Genomic DNA, 20,491 nt, shown 5'->3' with positions numbered 1-20,491 from the left:
TCAAAGTAGGGGGCCTGCGCCTTTAAGGGGCGGGGCTGCGCTCTCTGGCAGAGGGAGATTGGCTGGGAGGAGTCCCCGGAAGTGACGCACTAAGACGCCCACGTGTGCGAGTCTAGCCCACATGGCGACGCTCCTGAAGAGGCTGCTTCGGCTCCGGACACCCCTGGCGGCCTTGGGTCGCTCGGTGGGACGGCGTGAGGCCAGCCTGGGCATCGATCCCGGGGCTGCGGTTCGAGTGCGGTTCGCTCCCAGCCCCACAGGTAACCTTGGCGGACGTGACGCGGCAGGCCCACCTTCCCGTCCCCGCCCCCCGAATGTTCCTGAACAAATCCCTTCCGGTGGCGTCAGACGGGGAGCGCAGCGCGACCCCATTTTACGGAGGCAGCAATTGAGGTCCGGGAGCGGAAAGGTTTCGCGTTTCCGGGAACATCTTTGCAACGTCTCTTTAGATCTTTTTTTTTTTTTTTCCATGCATTCAATAAACGCGTGTTGAGTATACACCGTGCCACGTCCTGGACGTCAGGATGGGGGTCACTGAAAATGAAGTCTGTGTTCTAGTGGCCACTTACAAAAAGTGACTCCAGAGTCACAGGGGCCATGCGGGAAACAGAGCAGAGTAGGAAGCTGAGGTTGGGGTGAGATGCTCAAGAAGGCCTTGCTCAGGAGATAACGTGTGAGCTGAGAACCAAGAACCAAGGGGGGTCTTTCTATGTGAAGCTCATGGAAGAAACCTGAGCAGAGGAAATGGGAGGTGCAAAAGCCCCGCGGTTAGGAGCGTTGAGAGCTTTGCAAGCCAGCGAAGCAGAGATCCATTGTGTAACCTGCTGGAGACCCACTTGTCTCCAACTCCTGTCAACCCACCACCACACCAGTTCCCAACATTTTTTTCTCACCAAGGCTACTTTCTGCCCGCTTTGCTTTGCGCTTGGCAAGCCTTTCATTCCATACCCCGCAGCTAGCAGATAAGCATTTTTGTGGCCAAGTTCCAGGTGCACGTGACCACTTTCTATGCACGCTGTATCCTATATAGAGAGCAGTGTTTTCTCAGATCATCCACGGTGGAAGCAGTGGTTTTTAATTTTCAGTTGTATTTTTACAATATAACTTCACCATTATATTGTAAAAATCAATATAAATGAAGAACTAGGAAAATGGAAGATCTGAAAACAGGACATAGAAGCCCATTTATTTTTTTCAGTACAACAGACAAAAATTACTCTATTAAATTGCTATACAAAAAAAATAGTTGCTACATGTTTCGAAACCTTTACTCTTTCTATGCTTGTCTGTTGTGAGCTGGCAACAGTTTGCTTATCAGCACTAGACTGTGCGCCTTGCTTTTAGGAGTACTTAACTGTAGAGTGCCAAGTCCTAGGATTGTCTGGATCCAAATTTCTCTCTCTGCCAATTCCTAGATGTGTAACTTAGGCAAATTACTTAACATCGCTGAGCCTCAGTTTTGCTGTCTGTCAAGTAGAACTAATAATAGTACTTGCCTTGGGTTTGAGCCAATGTAGCTGAGCCACTTAGTAAGGTCTAATCTTATAAAAGACATTTGATGAACAGTACCCTCTGTTTTGATCATTATAATTCCCATTTCCCTGAAGATTTGCAGGAAGAGCTCATTTGTATAGGAAAGCTGTTGACTACAAACGGATAAAAGAATTATCAAGCAGCATAGATTAATGTGCTAGCTAAAAATTAATTGAAGGTATATTTCAGCAGCAAGCATTTAGATATCACAGCAACCTCGTAATAAAGTGTTTTTTTTTTTTTTTTTTTTTTTTTGATACTGTAGGTACCACTACCACAGGGATATTCTACCACCAAGCTACAACCCCACCCCCCCAGCTCTTTATCTATTTATTTAGTCTTGCTAATTGCCAAGGCTGGCCTCTAATTTTCAATCCTCCTCCTTCAGCCTCCAGAGAGAGTGGGATTACAAACGTGTGCCACCATGGCTGGCCTATTTTTTTTGTTTTTAATTCCTCTAGCAGATAAGGAAATTAAAGCTCAAAAAATTTAAGTAGAGTGCCCAAAGGGTAGCAACTGGTAAGTGATAGATGCAGAATTTCAATCCAGGTAAATGTGATGTCAGAGGCCTTGTTTTTAACTATGAGGACTGTGTCCTTCATGTTCCTGGTACCCAGTGCCATTGAACACCACTGGTTTTGTGGTGGCAAAGGTCACACACAGAGTCCATGTTGAAACAGGAGGAAAACTGTGCTCCCTCAGATACCTGGAAATGTAGATGAGCTTACTGTGGAGACTCAGGTCTCTGGACTAGACCAAAGAAAGTAAGGGGAGGGGAGGTGACAGCCATAGGAAAACTTAAGTTCTCAGTGAAGAATGATGAAAAAGTAAGTGTGTAAACTCTGGGGGCTGGGGTTGGCGCTCAGTGGTAGAGCGCTTGCCTAGCACATGTGAGGCCCTGAGTTTGATCCTCAGCACCACATAAAGATAAATATAAAGGTATTGTATCCATCTACAACTACAAAAAATATATATATTTTAAAAAAAAAGTTTAAACTCTGGTGCAGGAAAATATTGTGGAGTCAAATTTTGTTTTAGTTAGTATTTAAAGCTAGTGCTCAAGTATGCAAAATTAAATTATAAGGTGTGCATAGAGTATATATGCAAAATAGGATTTTAAAGTTTTTTCTGGAGGGGGAGTAACTGAGAATTTAACCCAGAAGCAGTTTATCTCCAAGGCTGACCTTGAACTTGAGATTCTCATGTCTCAGCCTCTCAAGCCACTGAGATTACAGGTATGCATCACTGCACCAGCTATAGAATTTCAAATTTGTTATTCACTTGTAATTAACTTGGTCTCCCAAACGAGACCAAGGCATAAGTTAAATGCCTGCGTGATATGGCTTCCATGGGTAATTTTCTACCTCTCCTTGAGGCAAATATCAAAGTAGAGTGGTGGATACATTTGGGGACAATTGGAGCATTTTTACAAAACGACAGGCTCCAGAACATGGATGATCTTCCACTTCCAAGATGAGAACTTAAATGAGTCCACCACCCAGTCCTCTTTTGTGACAGTCTGACTGTCTGGTTGATGGTCAGGGAGATGGGACAGGCAGAGCCATATTTGGTCTTTGAAATGCATTGAGACATTCTGTCACAAGAAGAACTTGTTTGCCCCTCAGCTGAGACTTGTGATTTCATTTTCCCTGACTTATCTGAATTGTTCTTTTCCACTAGGCTTCTTGCACCTGGGTGGCCTCCGCACTGCCCTGTACAACTACATCTTTGCCAAGAAGCACCAGGGGAGCTTCATCCTGAGGCTGGAAGACACGGATCAGAGCCGCCTTGTGCCTGGGGCAGCAGAGAATATTGAGGACATGCTGGAGTGGGCAGGTGAGGCTGGCAGGGAGAGGACCCATCTTCAAGGAAGGAATAGGGAGCAGGAAAAGGAGTCTGTAGATCTTCTCATGGTGGAGAATGGAAAAAAGGTACATTTATGCTACCTGAGGTGGCATTTGCCACCTGGAAAGATGCCAGGGCTCCCTAAAGCAAGCTCCAAGGCTATTTGAGATTCCTGTTCTTATCTCAGAATCTCAGGTCCATTCCCTACCAGGCCAGGCAAGACTCCCAGGCCAGTGGGAACTGGGGGGCTGGGCCTGTGGTGAGCAGAGGAGGCAGGCATCTTCCAAGAGGCAGTGCCTCTGAGCTGCAGCTCCTGGTCCCACAAGAATGTGGCCCAGCTTGTCCAGTCCTCTGGTTCCAAGAGGGACAGAAGTGCAGTTTATTTATTTCTCATTTTTATTTTTATGAATACTTCCCATTGTTAAGTCTGAGCTCAGACTTTTTTTTTTTTTTTTTTTTTAAAACCACATTATATGAGCCAAACAAAATATGTGCAGTCTCTGAAGTTGATCTTGTGGAAAGTTTAATTCTGAGGACAGCTAAGCTCAGGGAAAACAAGGAGGAGTATGTTGTGTTTCCCAGGTCAAAACAACCCTACAAACCTCTGCTAGGGACAGGTATGACTGGTCAAAGTTAACAACCCTAAGGGAAAATACCAAGATTGTTTTGAGATGTGTGCTCTCATCTCGTGTAAATCATTCACTAGATTCTGACTTTCTAAAGGGCAGAAACCATTTTATTTATAGATTCTATTATAGGTTTTAGACATATTCCTTTGAGGCTCGTTGAATAAAGGAATGTATTTAGTAAGATCACTCACTGTGATCCATGTTCCAGTCCAGGTGCTGGGGAGAAGGGACAGACTCATGAGCTCGTTCCTGTTGACCTGATGCTAAGTGATGATAAGAGGTGTGGAGAAGGGGTGGGGGACTTGGGTGAGGAGTGCTCATTTCAGTGGGGTAGTCTCTTCTGAGGAGGAGTCATTGGCATGGAGACTTGAATGAAGTAGGGGCCAGTCCTGGAATCACCTGAGGGGAAACTGCTCAAAGCCCAGGGAATCACAGTGGCAAAGTTCCCAGGAAAAGAAGTGCTGGGTGGATCTGAGAAGTGGCCAGGAAGCCAGCGTGGCCTCCGGGCAGTGAACAAAGCAGGGCCACTGGAGATCTGAGGACGGGGGTTGCCTGGAGCTAAAGCAAAGCTGAGGTGAGAAGCTCATGGAGCTCCTGCCATGTGCCAGGTGTTGTGCTGGGCACGAGGGGTAGAGTGATGCGCAGGCTGAGGGTCCCTCGCTCCTGGAGCTCCTGGTGCAGCCTGATGGGTGGGTGAGGTCTGAAGCCCTCGGCGGAGCACACCCCTCCGCACGGGTCTCAGGGCAGAGAGCAGGCCCCCAGGGTGGCTGATGTCTAGATCTCCTCACTTTGGGTGTCATTTTTTTTTAAACTGACATATAATTCACATAACTTGAAATTCACCCATTCAACGTGTACAATTCGGTGGTTTTTAGTATATTCCCCTTGTTGTACAGCTGTCACCACTAGTCCCAGAACATTTTCATTATCTGGAAAAGAAACTGCTGTCTGTTAACAATCACTCTTCATTCCACTCCCCCCCCCCACCAGCAACTGCTAATCTACTTTCTCTTCCTATGGATTTGCCTCTTGTTTTTGCCTCCTTCAGACATTGCATATAAATCAGTAGGTTTGAGCCCAGTCCCATCCACCTGAAGTGTTTATGTTAGCGTGAAGTGTCACAGGGCAACCCGTGACTTTATCTTCCTAATTCCTTTGAAGGCTCTTTGAGGGCAGAATCTCCTGTGTGTTCTCCAATCCTCGTGTTCTCTCTGCATGAAGCATTTACAGTTGTCTATCCTATATGACCTGAGGAGGTAGGATGCTGGGTTAGGCAGGTCTGCCTAGAATAACTTAGATTTGATTATAGCAAATATTGAAACTATCCTACCTGTAAGCCTTGGGGCTGAGTGCTTTATAAGCACTGACTCGCTCGTTCTCACAGTCAGATTGCATAGTATGTTTCAGAGGAGGAAACTGAGGCTGGGATAGAACAGGTCAGGCAAAGGGGCTTTACAAAGAGTCATGAAGAATGGGAGGTTTTGCACCTTGCACAAAAATCAACTCCAAATGGCTCAGAGACCTAGGAATTAGGCCTAATTAGGCCTGTGCACCTCCCAGAAGAAAATGTGGGGTCAGCACGCCAGCCCGTAGGCACAGGCAGTGACTTTCCCAATAGGACACCTAAAGCTCAGGAAATAATGCCAAGAGTTAATAAATGGGATGGCATCAAGTTAGAAAGCCTCTGCACAGCAAAGGAGACAATTGGGAATGTGAAGAGAGAACCTACAGAATGGGAGAGATGAGCTTCCTGCTCATCTGACACAGGATGAGTATCTAGAATATATATAGAGAACTCAAAATTCTTAACGCCAAAAACCCCAAATAATGCAGTTAATAAGTGGGCAAATTAAGCAGACACTTCTCAGAAGAAACACAAATGGCCAACAAATATGTGGAAAAAAAAATGTTCGACATCATTAGCAGTTAGGGAAGTGCAGATCAAAACTACATTGAGATTTCTTCTCATATCAGTCAGGATGGCAGCCCTCAAGAATACAAACAATAGCTAGGCCTGGTGGCACACACCTATAATCCCAGCACTCTGGAGCCTGAGGTAGGAGGATCACAAGTTTGAGGCCAGCCTCAGCAACTTAGCAAGGACCTAAGCAATTTAGCAAGAACCTGTCTCAAAATAAAAAAAGGCTGGGGTGTGTCTCAGTGATTAAGCACCCCTAGTTCAATCCCTAATTGCCCCCCCCACACACCAAAATAGAATACCATAATAAATGCTGGAGAGGATGTGGAAAAAAAGGAGCACTTCTACACTGTTGATGGGATTGTAAATTAGAACAACCCTTTATGGAAATGAGTATAGGTGTTTCTCAAAAGACTGGGTATGAAACCACCATCTGACCCAGCTACTCCAATCCTCAGTATTTATTCTAAACAATTAAAGTCATCATACTAAAGTGACATATGCATACCCATTTTATTGCTGCACAGTTCACAATAGCCAAACTATGGAACTAGCCTGGGTGTCCATTAAGCGATAAATGGATAAAGAAAATGTGGCATGTATACACAATGGAGTTTTATTCAACCATAATGAAAAATGAAAGTATGTCATCTGCAGGAAAATGGATGGAACTGAGACCATTGTATTAAGTGAAATAAACCAAACTCAGAAGGTCAAGAGTTGTGTTTTCTCTCATATGTGAAAGCTAGACAGAAAAAAGGAAAAGGTGTGTAGGGGGTGTCTCATGACCATTAAAGGAAAGGGACAAGGGGCAGGAGATGGGGAGGGAGGGTAGACATGTGGGGAGTGATATTGGCCAAATTGTCGTATCGTGTGCATGGACATATATGTAGCAGGAAATCCCATCGTTAAATACAAGTATAATGCACCAATAAAAAAGTGGGGGAAAGGAATGGGGGTTTGGGGCCTACTAGCCTGAGTTTGGGGCTGGTGATGCCCCTTATCTTTGACCATTTAATGTACCTTGTCACCTCTGGGCCTCTGTTTCTTCCTGACAGGATGGGATATCAGCACCTACCTGGGAGGGACATCAAGGCTTCAGGGAGGTCACATAACATAAAGAAACCTGCAGAGAGCTTGGCACCCTAGCACTCACACATCAGCACTCTTTGTAATTCTTGTCACAACTAGTGAGTGGCGCAGCCAGGATTCCATCCGAGCCTGACAGGCATGTCTTGAACTTTGCTTACTTCTCCTCGGTCCACTCGCTGTTCCAGGCCTGGGCTGGTTTCTCCTTCATCAGGGCAGTGGTGGATGGAGAGATGGGCAGTGGAGGGCCCACACCCTCCTTGATTGACTCCTCACTCCACCAGACTGTGGCCTCTAACGCTCAACCCCTCTGTCTTTCCCTTTTCATCTGGAAAAGGGAAATTATGATAGTATTGACCTTGTGACCTTCTGAGGCCTGAAAGGTTTAACATGCAAAGTGCCTGTGATAGTTCCTGGGAATGAGCGCTGTGTGCCCCTTGGGTGTTATTTGATAGAGATTCCTTACCTGTGTTTCAGGCATCCCCCCTGATGAGAGCCCCCGCCGGGGAGGTCCTGCGGGGCCCTACCAGCAATCTCAGCGTTTGGCACTGTATGCTCAGGCCACAGAAGCACTGCTGAAGACGGGAGCTGCCTATCCCTGTTTCTGCTCTCCACAGCGGCTGGAACTCCTAAAGAAGGAGGCCCTGAGGAACCATCAGACGCCCCGGTGAGGCCACAGCCTATTTCCGATGCCTCCCCAGACTTGGATGTGTTTGTCATTTGTTGTTGCATAACCAGTTACCTCCAGCTTTAGTTGCCTCATGGTTTCTATGGGTCAGGCGTCTGAGCACCACTGAGCCAGGTTCTTTGGCTCAGGGTTTAGCTCAGGGCTGCAGTTGGGTCTGAGGCAGGCCTGAAGTTATCCCAGGGCTTGGTCCAGGAGGATCTGCTTCCATCCTCTCTCCCTGGCTGTTGGTAGGCCTCAGACCTTCACTGCCTGCTGTCTAGATTCAACCCTCAGTCTAGGCAGCTTGCCATTTCCTCATCAGCAGGGAGAAGAGGGGAGTAGTTGATACGGTGGCAAACACGAGTGTCTGCCTCTTGTGTCATCTCAGTTTTCCACACAACATCTACTATTATTCCCATTCTAGGATGATGAGATAGCTTAAGGAGGTAAGTGACTTGCCCAGTGTCATGCATCTATCAGAGACAAAGGTAGGACCACGTCCAGCAGCATTTCTCTTAGCTGTCATGCCGCTCTGCTCCCCAACAGGTATGACAATCGGTGCCGGAATCTGAGCCAGGAGCAGGTGGCCCAGAAACTGGCCAAGGATCCCAAGCCTGCTATCCGCTTCCGCCTGGAGGAGGAGGCACCAGCCTTCCAGGACCTAGTATATGGCTGGAGTCGGCATGAAGTGGCCAGCGTGGAGGGGGACCCAGTCATCCTGAAGAGTGATGGCTTCCCCACGTACCACCTGGCCTGTGTGGTGGACGACCACCACATGGGCATCAGCCATGTGCTGCGAGGCTCCGAGTGGCTCGTCTCCACCTCCAAGCACCTGCTTCTCTACCAGGCCCTGGGCTGGCAGCCACCACACTTTGCCCACCTGCCCCTGCTGCTCAACAGGGATGGCAGCAAGCTGTCCAAGAGGCAAGGGGACATTTTCCTGGAGCATTTTGCTGCTGCTGGCTTTCTGCCTGAAGCCTTGCTCGATATCATCACCAACTGTGGCTCGGGGTTTGCAGGTACCCACTTACCAGAGCAGTCAGGGTGGCGGAGTGTGACACTGAGGAACAGGGCCCTTGGTCCAGGCAGACCTGGTCATCAGTCCCAACTTTGCCACCTACTAGCCACATGATCTTGGACACATTCATTTTTTTATTCAACAATATTCAACAAATATTTATTGAGCCAGACAGCTCGTAGAGTGCTGGGGCTCCAGATAATCACCATAGTAGGCCTAGTTCCTGTTCTTACAGAGCTTAAAGTACCATTTGCCTCATCTGTACAGTGGGGATAAATATTTGCCTCATAGGGTTATGTTAGAATTCAACTGAGCTCATGAACACAAGGCTACCAGCTCAGAGCCTGCTGTATAATAAGCACAAAAATTATAACTCCCGTGATTATTGCTATTATACAAGCGTATACTTTAACCACAATACTAACATTACTACAAATTCAGTTTATTCCGAGCTGAGTCCTTAAACTTGGCCCAGAGTTTAGAACCCAGATCTTATAGAATCAAGCATCAAATAGAATGACTTCTTATGGCAGAGATTTCTGGAAATGTGGCCAGAGCAGTCTGCTCATGATTTATTCTGCTTTTACTTCATTTAACTCTTAAAATATCCTTGGGGACTAATCCCTCTGTCAGGCTCAGAGAGGTTGAGTAACTTGCCAGAGTTACACAGCTAGTGAGGGATCTAGCACTTGAGTCTTTTCCATGTCCACTATGCCTACTGACGCATAGGAAGGAGCAGCTACTTATATGAATCAGCTTCAGGCACTGCAGTTCTGAACAGTGGTTGCATTCTGGAACCAAGTTTGGTTCTGGGCATCAGTATATTTTACAATCAAATTGGAATCTGGTACAGCCAGGCAGTGGGCACACTGTTCTTGCATCTGGTGTCTTTTAGGGTAACAAGGATTGATTTTGCCTACTTTCAGACTTACATTTCCCTTACTGACAGAAAGAACCCTTTCTGAAAATGAGAGGCTCATCTGGGCCCTAATATCTAGAATTCAGATCCCTGGGGTTGGAGTGGAATGGGGAATCCAGAGTTCTCGTGTTCAGAAGTGGAAGGAGGTCAGGCGTGATGGTGTGCACCTCTAATCTCAACTACTTGGGAGGGTGGGGCAGAAGGATCACAAGTTCAGGGACAGCTGGACACCATAGCAAGATTCTGTCCCCTTCTCCCCCACAAAAGAAAGTGGAAGGAGGACGGGAGGGAGGAAGCTGAGCCGCTGGACGGGCCTCACTTGCAGAGAACCAAATGGGCAGGACCCTGCCGGAGCTGATAGCACAGTTCGACCTGACTCGGATCACCTGCCACTCGGCCCTGCTGGACCTGGAGAAGCTCCCAGAATTCAACAGGTGAGTAGGGAGCATGAAGATCTGGTGGGAAAGAGCCTTGTAGCTCACGGTGGAAGGTGGAGTGGGCTCTGGAGTCCCGTGCACCTGATTGTGACTTTTGGCTCTAGTGTCTAATGCTGCGGGGTCATAGCAAGTCACTCCTCAGGCCTGCATTTTATCTTCTTTACTCTAGGGCTAATAATGCCCATCGTATGTGATTGTTGTAAGAATTAAGTGTTGCGTGAAGGTATCTTGCACAACTCCTGGCACACAGAAAGTGCTCAGTAAGTGGGTGGGGCTGATTTTATCATTGCCATTGTTTCTGGACACCCCTTGCATGGATTCTGTTATGACCCAAAGCCTGGAGGGGAACGTCTTCATTTAGAATCTACCCATCCTCTCCCCGGCCAGCTCAGGGAACCAGCACCATCTCATGGCATCAGGTTAATGTTTCAGGTAGCTGCTATCAAGTAGGTCTTCACTTTGAACCTCCAGTAGGCTCACTGTTCAAGTTCAGATATCATTGTGACGTGTCAGTCAAAGGGCATTAGGGATAAGGCCATTGATCCAGTTTGCCAATTGGGGCCAGGCACTGTTAGGGACCAGGCACCTTTCAGCACCTTTTTTGAGCACTGCTTTGGGGATAAGCTCCTACTGGTGCAGAGATTCACTTCACCTGCAGATTTTGTGTGTGTGTGTGTTTGTACTGTTTTGTGTTTTGGTGCTGGGGATTGAACCCAGGGCTGCATGCATGCTAGGCAACCTGCCCTGCAGTTGTTCTAAGGATGTCATTTCATGTACTTCTCCCATCAGACCTTGAGGTCAGTCTTATGATCTTGCCCTGTGTTACCTGTGCAAAGTCCAAGTCAGAATTTAAATAATTCAAGTTTCCACAGTGAACAGTGGCCGTCTCTTGCATGGAGTGTGCAAGAGTGAGTGCAGCATACATATTAAACACCACATGCATGTCTCCTTTTTATTATAGAGAAAGTGATATTTCTAGGGGAATGGGGCCAGTAGAGGAGAGATACTTAGTGTTTCATTCCAGTCCTCTCAGAAGCACCCGGTGGGGGGGGGGGGGTGTCGTAAGAAAGACAGAGGTGGACTTTTGCTTAGTGAGAGTCAGGGATGGGGTGGAGCATTAGGATTGCTGCCAAAGGCTTAATGTAGCCAAAGTGGTTATCTTCAGACATTCCTCAAGCCATTGCTGTGGTTATTTAAGAAACAATAATAAATACAGTTGCCATAGCAGCAGCAGTACTAGTGGTGTGGTGAAAGTGACAATAGTTATTAACTTTTATTTAGCACTTGCTGTGTCCCAGGTCCTGGACCTTACGGGTTTATTTCAAACATGGCCATGAGGGGCTCTTGGATTTTTTTGGTCTTGTTTTGTTCTTCTGTCTTCATTTTTCTTTCTTTCTTCTGTCCCATCCAGCTGCTAAGCAGATTCTAAAAACAGTTTCAGTACTGCATTCATGTGTTTCCTTAATACCTTTTAAAAATTTGTTTTAAAACTATGTTTTGACCAGTTTGCAATCCAGAAACTTCTCTAGAGGTCTCACCTCTCCACCCTGTCACATGCCGGAGCCTCTTTTCAGACCCCCTCCTGTCAGTAGTTTCCAAATGTGGCGTGCAGGCCTTGCTATCAGGGCTGTACTTGCAGTCCCTCATTTAATTGTCATAGCTACCCTGTGAGGAGGTCCTTTTATTGTCCCCACTTTATCTTTATGGGTGAGGATCCCCACCTCCCTGTGGTTGTGTAACTTACTGCAAACACCTGGCAGGCAGGCCTCGTCCTCAGGCCGGTCCGATTCCAGAGCCTGTGAGGTGCTTCTCCACTCCTTGCTACCTGCCTTCTTTACCACGTCTCAGACGAGGAGCCCAGTGTCTCAGAATGGTCCCTGACCCTGTACCACTCTCTCTCTCTGGCCCCTCTAGTCCTGCCAGGGAGAGGGGATGGCAGCCTAGGGGACTGAGGATGACAGGACCTGGTTTAGGCTTGGATTCTTAGAGATTTTACTATTTCCAAAGAAGAGAATCCACAGTTAAAAGAATTCTGAAATAGAGAGATTTCAGCTGGAAAGAAAAGCCGGACTTAAACTTCAACAAATACTTCAAACAACACTCTGCTCCAAATCTTAGGGTCTGTATTTTTGACCTCTCCTCTTACACCAAAGCCCCATCATGTAGTAAGGCTAGGAGGCGGACTCTCCAGATTCTGCTTTATAAACTTAGATGCCTGTTGAGGCCAGACAGGGAGCATGAGGGAAGCGGAGAGCCAAGTAAGAGACGAGGAATTAGAGGAACAGGTGACCTGGAGGCCTCTGGGGTCTAAGCCAGGCTTCCAGCCTGCTCCAGCCAGTGGAAGCTGTGCGGACGAGGGCCCTTTGCAGCAGCTCTCCTCATTTTCCAAAGGAAGCCCTGACTGTCTAACATGATCTCTTCCTCGTTAAAAAACCAGCTCCTGGGCTGGGGTGTAGCTCAGTGGTGAGGCCTGCTTAGCAGGTACAAGGACCTGTACTTGATCCCTAGCACCCCCAGCCAAAAAAGAGAACGAACTTGTCAGCTACTGTATTAAAAGTGCTGACAACAAATCGTGTGCCGTGGCCTCGACCCGTGGGCTGACTGTAACCTTAGTAAGATCCCCTGTCTCCCCTTCCTTTTATAAGTGTGAAGTACAGTCCTGCTTCTAATGCTGGGGGAGGGGATTCATGTGATGTGTCACTCTTCAAGCCAGCTGGCTTCCCTGGGGAGAGGGGTTGGGTGCCAAGGCAGCGTGGCCCTCTGACTTCTCCTGTAGGCTGCACCTCCGACGGCTGGTGAGCAGTGAGTCCCAGAGGCACCATCTGGTGGGGCAGCTGCAGGCCCTTGTGGAGGAGGCATTTGGGAGCCGTCTGCAAGACCGGGATGTCTTGGACCCAGCCTATGTGGAGAGGATCATCTTGCTGCGACAGGTGTGAAGATGGCACTTTGAGAGGATGAGCCATTCCTTCCAAATGTGGGTTTAAACACCTTCCAGGGGGGTGGTTAGAGCTTACTCCCACACATGCAATGATGGCCTCCTTCCCTAGGGTCACATCTGCCGTCTACAGGACTTGGTCTCCCCAGCCTACTCCTACCTGTGGACTCGGCCTGCTGTGGGTCGAGCACAGCTGGGCGCCATCTCAGAGAAGGTGGATGTGATCGCTGAGCGCTTGCTGAGGTGAGTACTGCAGACTGAGCTCAAGGTTCCACTCTCCTTCCCCTCTCTCTCCCCCGGCCCCTTCCCCCTGGCCTGGCCTGTGGGACCCCCAGCATAGGCCCGGGCTGGGGAGAATGGCTCGCTGTGGCTTTCTTAGGGTAGGAGGCAGCCTAAAGGACCAACCTCTCCCTGGGCGCAGGCGGTGGGTTCAGCGGCTTGGCCCGACTTGGGCTACATCCTAGCTCTGTCACTTACCAAGCTGATTCTTCTTGCCAAGGTGGCTTCTCTTGGCCAAGTGGAGCTCTCTGAGCTTCATTTCTTCATCTGTCTGTGGGACTGGTTCTTTCTGGAATCATAACAGTTGTTTTGGTTACAAGGGTAACAACCAAGGATGGCACAAGCAAGAGGGGAAGGGTGTCCACGCCTACCAAGGCCAGAGGACGTGCTGCCTGGATTCTGCTGGTGAGGGGCCACACCGTATGGCCGACACCGACTTGTCCTTGGCACTCTCCCTCTCCTCCATGGCTGCTTTTTCTGCAGAGCTCTGTATTGGGCAGGTGGAAGGGGGCTCTCTACCCGAAGAAATGGAAGTCCACGTCTCCCTGGCAGCCTGCAGGAGGTGGTCTGGGACTAAATAGCTTTTATCTTTGTCCTGAGGGTCCTGCCTCTTCAGTTTCACTCCTGTCTGTGGTCTGTGGTGGCTCATGGACTGTCCACCATTCAACCAGAAGGGGAGGGAGGAAAGGTGACAGGGGATAGGACATTCCTTCTCCCTAAGGACCTTCCTTGAAGCTGCACACACCATTTCTACCCATATTCTAGAGTTACGTCTCAGGGCCACACTTAGCTGCCAGGCAATCTGGAAGTGTAGTTTTAATATTTGACAGCCACGTGCCCAACTTAAAATTCTATTACTGCATAAGAAAAGGAGAAAGCTGGACATGGTGTTGAGTGCCTCGTTGGTTGTTTTTACCCTTGTAACCAAAACAACTGTTATGAGGCAGGAGGATTGCTTGAGCTCAGGAATTCAAGACCAACCTGAGCAACAAAACAAGACCCTGTCTTTGGAAAATAAATAAGACTGATCCTCCGGTTCTTAAGTGTGATGATTGGGTGTTCACACTCTTGTGTGAGATGTCCCTCCCTCTAAGCCTTGTTACAATATCAGCACATTGCGTGACTGACGTGAAAAAAAAGATAAATAAATCAAGGCTGAGGATTTGCAAAGTATTAGAGTACTTGCTTCACGTGTGAAGCCCTGGGTTCCATCCCCAACCCTGCTAAATAGATAAAGTGAAAAAGGGATGCTGGGGGATCATTAACAGCACAGTTTTTGTAAGACAGCCTCAGCCACTGTATGCCTCAAAATCTCAGCTTCGTGGTGCACATGTGTAATCCCAGAGGCTCGGGAAGATGAGGCAGGAGGATCACAATTTCAAAGCCAGTCTCAGCAACTTAGCAAGGCCCTAAGCAATTCAGTGAGACCCTGTCTCTAAATAAAATGCAAAATAGGGCTGGGGATGGGGCTCAGTGGTTGAGTACCCCTGAGCTTGATCCCCGGTATCTGCCCCCGTCCCCCCGAAAAAAAAATCAGCTTCAGACAGTATTCTAGGATTAACCTCTTTCCCTATGGTTTGAGATTAATAGGAGCTGATTGGTTTTGTCTTCCTTTCCCTGAACCACTGAGGCCTAGGGAATGCTGTGTGCTGGTTGGCTTAGACCTAGGCCATGTGCGGGACCCTTAGTGGACCTCCAGCTAACACATGGCTGAGAATTCCCCAGGGAGATTTGGGAAACTGGTATCAGAAGAAAACAGGATGGATGCTTAGCAGCCAAAACCACAGATATTTGTTTTACTTACCTCTGCTTTTACTGTGATTATTACATTAGAAAATAATAGAAAACGTGTGTGTTTGCGTTCAGTGTGCTGTTTTATATGTCAGATGTGTTATATGTATATATAGCCACTTACTATAATTTATTGAGTTTGTCTCCTATTGCTGCACATTTGGGTTGCTTCCAAATTCTGCTGTTACAAGTAATGCTGCCCTGAAGGACCTCACATGGGTACTAGTAAGCATTTTTGTAAGTGACTCTGGAAAATGAACTCCAGGTAGTTGTCATTGCCGCTGCTCTTCATTCAGACATCTGCAGTGGGGCCATTAGGTATAATTCACCAAGACTCTTCCTTCCTGCCAGGGCATTAGAGTTCACAGACTCTGGACTCCCACTCAAGTCAGGAAATTTGACACCCGAATGTTCAGAACCTGCCAGATCACTAGAAGTCCCTTTTGTGTCCAGCCAAGCTCTGGGCCAGTTCTGACGTGTCCCATGTCCCGAGCTGCCATGAGTGGCCGCCAGGGGCTGTCATCCCTTTATCTGTTCCTTGGCAGCCTGCTTGCCCATAATGACATTAGGGGGAGTATCTGGGTTTTTTCCCCAAATCACCTTTTATATTTTATATTTCATCTTTTTAATTTCATAAATAGCTGCAATCATGTGGCCCAGTTAATGATCACATTTGTCCAGTGGGGCTACCATAACAAAGTACCATAGACTGGTGGCTTCCACGTGATTTCTCTGAGGTCTGGAGCTGGCCACCCCAGATCAGCAGGCCAGCTGATTCAGTGTTAAGGGCTTGCTTTTGTGGCCTGTTGCTCTTCTGTCCTTTCACTGGCAGAAGGGATAAGGGAGCTCTCTGGAGTCTCTCTTATATGAGTACCAATCCCTTTCCTTCACCAAAACCCACTCCCTCACACCATCATCTTGGGAGGTAGGGTTTCAACATACAAATTTAGGAAGACAAAAATATTGAGAACACGGCGATGATGCAGTAGGAATTGGACATTTTTGTCTTAAACTGAAGCTAGTTGCTGAAGTCCTGGCAGTTAGTAAGAACACAGAGTGTGTGCGAAAAGCAATTTCTTCAAATCACTTATGAACCCTGTTCCCTGAGCCAGTAGTTCATGCTGAGCAGACCTTTGGAACCAGCTGTGTGGACCCCATTGTGAGTAGCAGGTCGTGTCAGATCGGCCTCATGGATCATCTGTAACAGTGATACGCCCCGCCTCAGTCCCTCTTTAGGGTCTCCAGTTTAAAATCTCAGGTAGACTCTTAGGGGAGCTGGAAGTTCTGTGGATACACCAACTAGCCTACTCCACCTCTTGCTTACCTCACTCAGAGCGGGACCAGATGGTTTGCAGTCACGCTGTGGCTGAATGGGAAATCGCTCTGGAAACTCAAGCATGCTTTTCGGAGAGGACCTCAGCTGGACACCAGAACTTGGGGGGTAGTGACTGGCCCCTTGGAGTTTAGATCCTTAAGTGCTTTGGTTTGTGGGAAGAGGGGCTGTAGCAAGTTGGTCTCAGTCTGTTCCTCTGGTCTTCTGGATGCTTCTTAAATAGGTTTCCCCAGCCAATCTTGAAACTGTGTTTCAGATAATTTTCAGAAATTATCTGTTCTTTTATCCTGTGTCTAATCTATTTCTAAATTTCTTTTTAAGTCCTCTTGTAATGTATCTGAGCTCTTGAATATAATAAGTGTCAGCTAATTTTTTTAAAGTTTCTGTGGAGACTTGTAACCTAATGCTCTTCAGCGTGTACCTTGTGTTTAGGCCCCGTGCTTAGCACCTTCAAGTTTCCACTTTCCACATAGCCCAGTGCAGTGCAGATGCTATAATTATCCCCACTTACACACATGAGAAAACTAGGACAGAGATTATAGGACTCAGAGGTAGCAATTAGAAAATCCTCTTATTATGGTGACTTTGAGCTTGGGTTATCTCTGTATGTGGTCCCCTTGTTGTTTTTGTTTTTCCAGCTTGAATGGAGAATGGTAGATATCTACCACACACATACACACACACACACACACACACTCACACCCACACACCCCCACACAATTGGGCTTGTATTGTGGTTAAGTGATATCCCTGTGAAGGCACCCTCCCACCCACTTGCCATTGACCTACGCAAGCCCCTTATAGACCGACCCTCTTCCAGGCTTTTGGAAAAATCTGGCGTGAGCTTAACGCAGGATGTGCTGAATGGAGAACTGAAGAAGCTGTCGGAAGGTCTGGAAGGCACAAAGCACAGTAACGTGATGAAACTCCTCCGAGTGGCCCTCAGTGGACAGCTGGTGAGGAGGGAGCTGGGCTGAACTGTTCCCTGGGACCTCCCGTAGCTTTGCAACTCACATTTATTGCCAGGTTCTGAGCTCAGTTTGGGGGGATACAAAGATGAGTGAAACATGATCGCCTTCTCCTTCATTCGTTTGGTGAACTGTAGTTAGGGAGTAGCTGCTGTAAGCAAGCACCATGCTAGGTCTGGTGCAGACACGTGATCCCTGCCTTCACGGGGTTTGCAGGTTATTGAGGGTAGGAGACATAACAAGTTTGCTTAATACAGAAAGACAGTCCCTTGAGACCCATCCTCATCCAGGGAAGTCCAAGACTTATAAAATACAAGGCCTGCTCCTGGGATGCAGGCGGCCGGGTTGGGGCTGGCCTGGGCATGTCTTCTGCAGGCTGAGGCTCAGCACAAGTTCCTTAGGCGGTTTAAGACAATAAGGCATTGTTTTCCCTTTTCTTTCTTAGCAAGGACCCCCTGTAGCTGAGATGATGGTGTCCCTGGGACCAACAGAAGTGCGGGAACGAATCCAGAAGGTGCTCTCCAGTTAGGGAGAAGATGTGCAGGACAGTGGAGGCAGCTGTAGGAACCTGTGGACCTGGGAGCTGCCTTCAGAGGAGAGGAAAGGGAGGCCTGGGGCCCTCCGGAGCACTGCGGAAGGAGCTGAACATGGACCGGAATCCCCGCTGCATACGTGTGTTACATGTACGGTGTATCCATGCTCCGTGGCAGGTCTTCAGCCATCTTACCTCCTTGACTCTGGGAGGGATGTTCTTGTGTCTGTTCTTTCAAATCACATTACACAGCCCCAAACAGTGTAACCCCAGAGAGTTCAGGGGTTAGTATGCTGCAGCCGCCATAACCAAATACCGCAGAACAACAGAGATTTATTTTTTCACAGATCTGGAGGCTGAAGGTCCACGATCGAGCGGTTTTCCCAAGGCCTCTTTCCTTAGCTTGCAGGTGCCGTTTCCTTGCTGTGTTCTCCCAGGGTCTTCTTCTGTGCACACAAACCCAGTATCTCCCTGTGTGTCCTCATCTCCTCTGACGAGGATGCCAGTCAGATCAGGGCTCGCCCTAACAGCCTCACTGTGTGACTTCTTTAACGGTCCTGGGTCCAAATGCAGTCCACATTCTGTGAGTTAGAGCTTCATCATATGAATTTGAAGAGGACACAGTTCAGCTTATCACAGTTTGGCAGCAGCCTGAACTATGGATCTCACTTTTGTGGTGCAGTTTTGAGTTAAAACGACGACAGATAATAGACAAGCAGGGCTTTGTTTGGGGTTGAAATGGGAGAAATCATACTTCTGCCAAGGGTGAGCCCTTGTGTTTTATGCTACTTTTGTCCTTGAACCTTGGACAGCCTGTGACTCCTTTCTCTGAAGGTCATCTGTTTCTAGTTCTCCAGATAGGATCCTTAGGCTGGAGACCTTCACCCTGCCCTTGTGTGTCTTTCTTCACATCCACCTCTGTGCCATTATTTGTAAGTCATTGTCTGCAGATTTCCAAAATGAGATTTCTTCTTAGGGTCTTAGGTGACTAGGAGTAGCTGAAAGGAAAGGAGGCTGGTGCCTGGGGACAAAGCCCTTACAAGGCTTGTAGCCTTCTGTGGGCAGCCAGCCTCTAAGGTGGCTCCAGTCTCTGTTCTCTGCCTCTTGGTACTCACCCTTGTATGGTTCCTCTCCACCCTGGACAGTGCTGGCTGTTTAGGAAATGACACAGCTTGATTTCTGAGGCTGGGTCATAGAGTATATTGTGGCTTCCATCTTGTTGTCTCTAATCCCTGACTTGGGGGAAAGCCAGCTTCCAGCTCATGAAGACAGTCAAGCAGCCCTGTGCATGGGCCCTGCCAACAGCCAGTGGGTGAACCATGTTAGCTGCTGCTTTTTTTTTTTTTTTTTTCTGGGGCTGGGGATTGAACGGTGAACCATGTTAGAAGCTGATCTTCCAGGCCCAGCCAAGCATTCGATGACTACAGTCCTGGCCAATGTCTTGACTGCAACCTGCAGGAGAGGCCCAGAGCCAGAACAGCTCAGTGACACTGGTCTGGGATTCAGACATGCCCAAATTGTGATACAGTAAATGTTTATTGTTTAAAGCCACTTGGTTTGGGATAATTCATTACGCAATAATAGATAACTACCTTAATTTTTGCCCAGGGGAGTAGGGAAAGGAGATTAAAGAGTTTGTTGAGCTTTATAGGGTCCTAGTGTTTGCTTAAGAGTACACCAGATAGGGACTGGGGCTGTGGCTCAGTGGCAGAGCGCCTGCCTCACACATTTGAGGAACTGGGTTCGATCCTCGGCATCACATAAAAATAAACAAAATAAAGATATTGTGTCCATCTATAATTAAAATATATTTTAAAATACTCCAGATAAAGTTCTTTGGTTGGAAGCAATAGACTTGCAACTCTTCCTAACTGGAACTATGAGAGAGTCAAAGAAGCTATGGAAAAGTGAAAGACCAGACCTTGGACAAGATAGGAACCAGGCGTCAGGAGCTAGGGGCTAGTCTTGTCTCAGTCCACAGTGGGGACCATGAGCTACAGTTATATGGTGGTTTTGTTTTGTGGTGCTGGGGATTGAACCCAGAGCTTTGTGCATGAGAGGCAAGCACTCTGCCAACTGAGCTATATCACCAGCCCCTACAGTTATGTTTTTGTTGTTGTTACTTATTTCTGTGTTTTCTCCTTCAGTTTTGGATGGTTGAGCTAAAGATTTGAGATTCTGAATCTGTCTGGTTAGCTGACTGAGGTCATGTTGTTCTTAGCCAGAACTAGGTAGCCCCACAGGGATGATAGCCAATGGAGGAACAGTTCTCAAGAAAAACTAGGGAGCTTGTTCCAGAGAAGGAGTAATGTCTTTAAACTTGCAATCCTCCTGCCTCAGCCTCCCGAGCCACTGGGGTTACAGGCATGTGCCATTGCACCCAGCCAGTGAGAGCCTTCTTGATGAGTACCAGAAAAAGATGTCTATCTTAACTATGACTGAAGACCAAGAAGAAGAAAAGAAAAACTATGTCTTTTTCTAAGTGAAACTGCTGGTGCTATTTGGAACTAGTTGTAGAGCTATAAGGAAAAGCTGCTAGTTTTCTTTTCTGGCTAGAGTGTTAGTGTGTGTGTGATTGAGTGTCTTTCCTCAGATGAA

General features: G+C 47.6%; 1 protein-coding gene and 1 non-coding gene across 2 annotated transcripts; both read left to right on the top strand.

The window, feature by feature from the left end:
- Positions 1-116: 116 nt before the first annotated feature.
- On the top strand, positions 117-19,713 carry Ears2 (glutamyl-tRNA synthetase 2, mitochondrial). Its single transcript, XM_027948693.3, has 9 exons — positions 117-260; positions 3,214-3,369; positions 7,492-7,681; positions 8,228-8,700; positions 9,944-10,052; positions 12,832-12,985; positions 13,103-13,233; positions 17,214-17,349; positions 17,807-19,713. Exons 1-9 carry the CDS (start codon positions 122-124, stop codon positions 17,888-17,890), a joined length of 1,572 nt encoding a protein of 523 aa, XP_027804494.1. The 5' UTR covers positions 117-121; the 3' UTR covers positions 17,891-19,713.
- Positions 14,297-14,398, top strand: LOC114103186 (small nucleolar RNA U13). The gene has a single exon (XR_003584616.1). It is a non-coding gene; the product is annotated as a small nucleolar RNA U13 (small nucleolar RNA).
- Positions 19,714-20,491: the final 778 nt, after the last annotated feature.

Source organism: Marmota flaviventris, chromosome 19 (genome assembly GCF_047511675.1).
Source record: "Marmota flaviventris isolate mMarFla1 chromosome 19, mMarFla1.hap1, whole genome shotgun sequence".
In the NCBI taxonomy this organism is placed as follows: Eukaryota; Metazoa; Chordata; class Mammalia; order Rodentia; family Sciuridae; genus Marmota; species Marmota flaviventris.
This window is presented reverse-complemented; position numbering and strand designations above follow the sequence as displayed.

Bases quoted from the DNA above. Each gene is read 5' to 3' on its own strand.
- Ears2 (XM_027948693.3), top strand. From the start codon at position 122: ATGGCGACGCTCCTGAAGAGGCTGCTTCGGCTCCGGACACCCCTGGCG. The intron at 7,682-8,227 runs GTGAGGCCACAG...GCTCCCCAACAG, and splicing joins AGGAACCATCAGACGCCCCG to GTATGACAATCGGTGCCGGA. The intron at 10,053-12,831 runs GTGAGTAGGGAG...CTTCTCCTGTAG, and splicing joins AAGCTCCCAGAATTCAACAG to GCTGCACCTCCGACGGCTGG.